General features: G+C 39.2%; 1 protein-coding gene across 1 annotated transcript; it reads right to left on the bottom strand.

Annotated features, from left to right (window-relative positions):
• Window positions 1-6,277: 6,277 nt before the first annotated feature.
• LOC112817231 (large ribosomal subunit protein eL21-like) lies at window positions 6,278-6,809 on the bottom strand. Its single transcript, XM_073881511.1, has one exon. The coding sequence runs from the start codon at window positions 6,773-6,775 to the stop codon at window positions 6,293-6,295; it is 483 nt and encodes a 160-aa protein (XP_073737612.1). The 5' UTR covers window positions 6,776-6,809; the 3' UTR covers window positions 6,278-6,292.
• Between the last annotated feature and the right edge of the window lie 602 nt (window positions 6,810-7,411).

The following is a 7,411-nucleotide window of genomic DNA, read 5'->3' as shown; positions in this document are numbered from 1 at the left end:
AAGAAAAAGAAGATAGCAGGAGGGGAAGAATGAAGGGGAGTAAGTCGGAGGGGGAGACAAACCATGAGAGACAATGGAATCTGAAAAACAAACTGAGAGTTCTAGAGGGGAGGAGGGTGGGGGGATGGGTTAGCCTGGTGATTGGTTTTAAAGAGGGCACATTCTGCGTGGAGCACTGGGTGTTATGCACAAACAATGAATCATGGAACCCTACATCAAAAACTAATAATGTAATGTATGGTGATTAACATAATAATAAAAAAATTTTAAAAAATCTCTTAACTGTTCATGTGTCACTTGCTACCTAGAATACCGTTGCATCTTTTTAATCGGCGTGATCGTCTTTAAAATGTTGACAACAATCTTATTCTACTTTATCCAGGCAAATGGTAGGATTGTACCTCTCAGCCCTTAGGGTTAAGTACGTATTCCCTCTGGCCAATTAAATGTCAGCAGAAATGACATGGTATGTTCTTTTGTGGGAAGAGCTGGTGAGTGATTTGCCCTGTTTCCTCCTCCCTGCAATGGCAAATAATCCTCCACGGTGGGAAGTTTGTCAGTCTGCATTCCTGAGCCAGGGCAATGCTGAGCCGAATACTGGGGGAGTCCATAGAAGGTGTGCAGCCTGAAGCATATTTATTTTTTAAGCCACTGAGATGGGCGGTTGTTCCTTAGAATAAGACAACTCCGCCTGTACTGACAAATATGCTTGGTCTCCTCAACTCTCATTTTTGGCTGCTCCAAACAATTTTCCACACAATAACCAGAATAATCTTTTAAAACGCATAAAATGCATTGCATTGGTCAGCCCCCGTTTGATGATTCCCTAGGGACTTGGGAAATAACAAAATCCTTACCATGAGCTACTATGCCCTCTCTACTTCTTCAGCTTTTCTCTCCTCTCCTCCCTTCCCCTCCCCTCCCCTCCCCTCTCGTCTCTCTACCCCTGTCTCTGGTTTTCTCTGTGTCAGACATTCTCAGCTTCTTTTGGATACTCAAATGCAACCCGTTCTTTTAGTTCAGAACCTTCACGGATGCCTTGACCATCCCACCTCGCACACCCAAAGAACTATTAATTTTATTTCAAGTTATCTCAAGTTATCTTCCAAAATATACTTTCTCTAGGAAAGTTTTTTTGACCCCCTCCCAATTAAATTAGGAGTCATATGCTTCTGTAGCGCTCCGTCATTTTTTATAGTAAAATCATGCACTCATGATTCATTTTTCGAAACTTGCCCCTCTGCCTTAAGCTCCACGAGGCGAAGGGCTCTGCCTATCTAGACTGTCCCTTGCACCTGACTTAGTTTAGTACTTGGTTCATAAGAGCTTGGATAAGTATTTGTTAAGTGAATTGAATGAACGAATAGCAAAAATTCCTTTTACAGTGTCTGTTAATTCAAGTGTCTGCTACAGCGAAGCCATAATAGCTTTCTCCGAGGTTGCGTTTACTTGGTGTTTCTGTTTTACGATCTGCTCACACCTGCTGCCGCTGCCTAGAATGCGGTCCTTCCGCGCACCCCACCTCCCGCCCCGCCATGCACAACTGGATTTCTATCTTCCGCTCACCGCCTGCTCTTCACCTGATTAGTTCCTATGTGTCCTTTGGGTCTCAGCTTAAATATCACTTCTCAGAGAATATTTCTCCCACTCTGCAGCCCACATGAGCCCCGTCTTTTAGGCTCTCAGGACATCAATCCTTTCCGCTGCTGTCCTTCTGAGTCATTTGGTTTTGGGTGATCACTAATATTACCCTGTTACAAACAAGGCCACCTCCGCCTGTACTATTCCCTGATTGGCAGTTGGTCTGGGCACCATATACCAGGCACTCTTCAAAGTCATAATTTGCATGGATTTTCTGTTTACAGCTTCAAAATAATCCTCCGAGAAGAGGGGAAAATGCGTGTTGAAAAGAGGTGGATTAATTTACCTAAGCTAGACAATTGATGGATCCTTGATTTGGAAATCAAATGTACATTTTTCCTTTAGAGCCTGTATTTTTTTAACCACTATATTTTATCGGGTTTCTGTTTTTGACCCAATCTGAGATTTTTTTCCTTTTAATAAATGAGTTAATTTCGTTCACGTTTATTGACATGTTTGGTTTCATTCTTGTGATTCCATTTTGTATTACATTTTCTATTTTCATTTATACATTAAAATATTTGTTGAACATTTACTATATACCAAGTGCAATTTTAGATGCTGGGATTAGAGCAGTGAACAAGATGGGATTCCTACCCTCATGAAACAAACTTCTAGTTAGGAGAGGCAGATAATAACCATAGTAACAATAACAGCAACAGGTGCATATGTAATCAGCGGTGATAAGTGCTGGACCAACAATAGAGTAACAGGAATCAGGAGCCTGGTGATGGGTAGAAGGGGTGCTATTTATTCTGGGGAGAGCTCTCAGGGAAAGCCTAGCTGAGAAGATGTCACCTTATAAATACTTACTTCCTTCCCCTCCCTTATTTTGCAGTATGTGTTCATTTTGTTGTGGCCATTGCCCATTTGACAGATATGAATGTTTACACGGTCAATTAACTGTATACATAAGTATTTCTTTATCACCTGCGGGCAGTAGCTATTGATTCTATGAATGGTGAGGAAATCAAAGAAATGACATGTTCCTAAGCTTCTCTCCTGCTCGCCTCTAGCTGGTTTTGTCAGTTACAGAGCTAAGCCACAAGATATTTCCATGTCACTTACAGGACTGCTGATACACAAGAAATCCTGCTGTGAGGCATCTCCTCACGCCCACATCTGCAGGAGAACCACTCTGCAACCAAGCTCTCCCTGGCACAATGGATACAGGGTATCATAAGTCCTCCTCTTCCTAGGTCCAAGATCTGCCGGCTCACAGTAGTGATGATCCGTGCATTATTAGCATTGTTTTTACTGATTTCCTTCATCATTTATTGTTTTGTAAATTAAAGACTCAGTTACTCCAATGTCAAGCCAATACATTTTACTTGTACCGAATTGAGTGCCTACTACCATCTATTGCAACTATAATTATGTTTTTATTCTGATAATTCATGTTACAAAAGAGTACCCTCCAAGTACAACATTTTATTAGGCTTTCTAGTTTTTCAACAGTACTAAATATTTGTGGGGTTTTTTTCCCCCATGGTGGTAATTTTCCAAGTTTTTGTTTAAGTTGATTTAATGAGCACTTTCTTGTCTTTTTATCACATCTTTCCCATTCATCTCTTGGAAATCTCCAGTCGGTTATCAAATACTTGTTTTTTTTCCAGAAGGGTTTATAGAGCCTATGTTTATTTTATTTTTGCATATTTGAACATGTCTGTCTTGGTATAAAAACATTTGGTCTCATTTCTTATCTGAGGGGATGTAGACATATGTTGCTTAAGAGAATTTTGAACTCAGTTTAAATTTTTTCAAAATTCTTAAAATTTGGGTTTTATTATTATTAATTTTTTTTATGAGAGAGGGCAGCAGGGAGCTATCAAGAGCTGGGTGTTGTAGGGATACCATCTGCAATCACTAGAGACCAGCAAATTTAACTTGCATGTTTTACTTGATCATTCTATGCCAATTTTCTGTGGGACACAGTGGGTTCTTTCATAAGACTTACCCCACCTTTGTTTTATGAAATGTTTCTTCTCTTGTATATTTGAATACTTTGTATCTACTTCATTTGCTTAGTTTCCTCTTGGGGGTTCACCAATCACACCCATGCTTATCCACTGTGTCTCATTTTCTCTGTAACTTTTGCTCCTCTTCACATATTTTGCTCATTTTTTTCCCTAAGCCTATCCTCCATGTCTCTCTCTCGGCAATATTAATTTTAATTTTTGTTCATTCCCGTGTGCTTTAGGTTTTGAAATGATTTTTTTCCTCTTCCACAATTTCCCCAGAGCTCGTTCAGCTCCCATTATTTCTTTCTGTTGTGTTATCATGTCTTGTTCCATCCCTCTATTTCTTCTTTGAGCTCTGAGTTGCACCAACACCATTAAAAAATTCTTTGCCTCTGTGGCTAGATGTTTGTTTGTACTGTTCTGCTTTGCAAAGTAAATCTTCTGATGTACATTCTCTATTGGTTTTGGTTTAGTATGTTTCATCTGTATGTTTCATCCTTCTCTGTTTATTTCTGATTATTAGGTGTCTCCAAATGGGGGCAGTTTTTTTTCTGGATCAAGCATTTGCTAAAACTTGGATGAGGAGTACAGGACATTTTACAGGGCATGAAGCACTTTCCCCCCAACTCTAGAGTGGGTCTCTGCTATGAGCTCATTTTCCTCCCTCCCACCAAGAATGACCGCATATTTCACGTGTGTGTGTGTGTGTGTGTGTGTGTGTGTGAGATAAATATTTGGGAAGAGATTTAAGGTGTATTTCATTTCTCTTAATGGTGATTGCTACCTCTCTCACCTTACCATCCGGGCCACTGGCTTTCTACAAAGATAATGCATCTGTGTAGTATGTCTCAGCCCCAGGTTTCCTGCCACAATCTAGCATATGAAATGGGACTTCAGGCTCTTCTTTGCCCAAACCCTGTGCCCTGCACTCATACACTCCAGCATAGTCTTTTTTTTTTTTCCATTTTAATTTTTTTATTGTTATGTTAATCACCATATATTACATCATTAGTTTTTGGTGCAGTGTTCCATGATTCATTGTTTGTTCATAACACCCAGTGCTCCATGCAGAACGTGCCCTCCTCAATACCCATCACCAGGATAACCTATCCCCCTCCCCCCCCCCAGAACCCTCAGTTTGTTTTTCAGAGTCCATCATCTCTCATGGTTCGTCTCCCCCTCTGACATACTCCCCTTTTCTTCCTCTCCTGTTATCTTCTTTTTCTTTTTTCTTAAAATATGTTGCGTTATTTGTTTCAGAAGTACAGATCTGTGATTCAACAGTCTTGCACAATTCACAGCGCTCACCGTAGCACATACCCTCCCCAATGTCTATCACCCTCCCACCCCCAACCACTCCAGTAACACTCAGTTTGTTTCCTGAGATTAAGAATTCCTCAAATCAATGAGGTCATGTGATACATGTCTTTCTCTGATTGACTTATTTCACTCAGCATAACACCCTCCAGTTCCATCCACGTCGTTGCAAATGGCAAGATCTCATTCCTTTTGATGTCCAGCATAGTCTTTTTGACTCCTGCGTTCTTTCATTCAAAAAATGTTGAGCTCCTACTGGGGGCCAAAGCACTGGCCAATATTTTGCAATTTTTGCAGTCATACAGTATACAGCCCAGAGGGAGACAAACATCAGATGACCAGTTAAAAAATTCTGGGCAATTAACATAAAATTAGAAATTATGAGTGATAAACACAAACAATGAATCATGGAACACTACATCAAAAACTAATGATGTTATGTATGGTGATTAACATAATAATAAAAAATTTAAAAAAAGAAATTGAGTGATCTAGATTTAGTACTCTCATTGGAAACTTCTGTGATGATGGAAATGTTCTCTTCTGTACCCTCACTGTTTAATAGAGTGGCCACTAGCTACATGTGGTCATTGAGCACTTTAAAGGTGGGGAATGTGTTGAGGGGCTGAATTTTAAATTTTATTTAAATTTAATTCATTTAAATGTAAATACCCACCTGCAGCTAGTGGCTACTTATTGGGCAGCACAAACCTAGAGGGGAAGAATACAATGCTATAAGATAGAATAACAGAGAGGTAGTTAAGTCAGGGGTGGTTGCAAGGAGGACATTACATTTTATTTAAGATCTAAAAGATAAGAAAAGTGTATCTAGGCAAAGAGTGGGGAAGAAAAGCATCTAAAACTGAGGGAAAAGGAATTGCGTTGACCTAAAAGAGGAAAATGCTTGAATTCATACTGCCAACAAATATTCTGTTGATTGGAGTCTACAGATATAAAATAGATTATTTTGAAAATAATGGTATTTCTCCCACATTATGCAATGTGCTGCTAGTAAAACAAAACAGAACTAAAACTGTATGTTCTAACTATATGTTAGAAAGTAAAAGCTTTTTTAAGAGCAAGAGAGCAAGGGAGGAGCTCATGAATCACTAGTGAACCTCAGAAAGAAATAGATTTGGATTCAGATCTCCTCTTTTAGATGTTTACATTCTACCCAATGATATTGGTGCCCACTTTGTGAAATCAAAATGAAACAATTTTTTTTAAGTGATCTGTGCTCCATGTATTCACACATATGGAGGATTTTTTTTTTTTTTTGCTTTAAATATTTTTTTGGGGGAAAGGACACCACACTTCTACTCAATTAAGAGAAATATTTTTAGTCTTGAGGTCTTTTATTTTCTTGACATTTATCATGCCATGAATTCATAGGGAATGGGTTCCAGCAGTTCAGGCTCCTTTGCATCAGTTCTCACAAAGTGGGCTGCTCTGGGTGGGGCAGGCTGGCGCTTCAGGTGAACCCAAGTACCTTTCTCTTTGGCTCCCTTCTTTTTCTGATCATTTTCCTTCACATACTTCAGGAAGCTGTCTCGGCTCTTTGAGGGTTTAATATGCTCAATGCGTACATTAATTCTCTTGGCAAGAATCTCGCCCTTAACTTGTTTGTTTACAACAATGCCAACAGCATGCTGAGTAACATTGTAGACTCTTCCAGTTTTGCCATGGTAACATTTGTGGGGCATTCCTTTTTGAACAGTGCCCATTCCCTTGATGTCCACAATATCACCTTTCTTATCGATTCGCATGTATGTGGCCAAAGGAACAACTCCATGTTTTCTAAAAGGTCTAGAGAACATATAGCGGGTACCTCTCCTCTTTCCCTTTGTGTTGGTCATTTTGGCAAATTACTGGAAGATGGCGGTTCCGGCCGAAAGGCTGGAGGATTTTTAGTTCAGTGAAACTACTCTGTATGATACCATAACGGTAGATACATGTCACCAGACATTTGTCCAAATCCATTAAATCTACACCACCAAGAGTGAACCCTAAGGCAAACTATGGTCTTTGGAAGATAATAATGTGTCAATGTAGATTAATCATTGTAACAAACGTACTACTCCGGTGGGGAATATTGATCATGAGGGAGGCTGTGCATGTGTGTGGATAGAGGGTATAAGAAAAGGCTCTGTATCTTCTGCTCCATTTTGGTTGCTCTCAAAAATAAAGTCTCTAAAAAAAAAAAAACAAAGCAAAAACTTTACAGGTGATGGATATGTCCATTATCTTCATTATGATGTTTTTACATTGTATACACATGTCAAAACTTATTCTATTGTACACTTGAAATATTGACAGTTTATTATATTTCAATTATACCTCAAAGCTGTTTTATCAAGTGATCTGCCATCACAACACATGTATACATATGTTCATTTATGAGATTTTCATAAACAGATCTTTGGATGTGAGCTCTCTTTTTAAAATGCCTCAAAATGTGTCCCTAAGAACAGGCATATGTATCCTACCTAGCA

This window comes from Callorhinus ursinus, unplaced genomic scaffold (genome assembly GCF_003265705.2).
Source record: "Callorhinus ursinus isolate GAN/ISIS: 27379988/994484 unplaced genomic scaffold, GSC_fseal_2.0 scaffold43, whole genome shotgun sequence".
Classification (NCBI taxonomy): domain Eukaryota; kingdom Metazoa; phylum Chordata; class Mammalia; order Carnivora; family Otariidae; genus Callorhinus; species Callorhinus ursinus.
Note: the sequence above shows the minus strand (reverse complement) of the source record. Positions and strands in the feature narration are given on the sequence as shown.

Bases quoted from the DNA above. Each gene is read 5' to 3' on its own strand.
- LOC112817231 (XM_073881511.1), bottom strand. From the start codon at position 6,775: ATGACCAACACAAAGGGAAAGAGGAGAGGTACCCGCTATATGTTCTCT.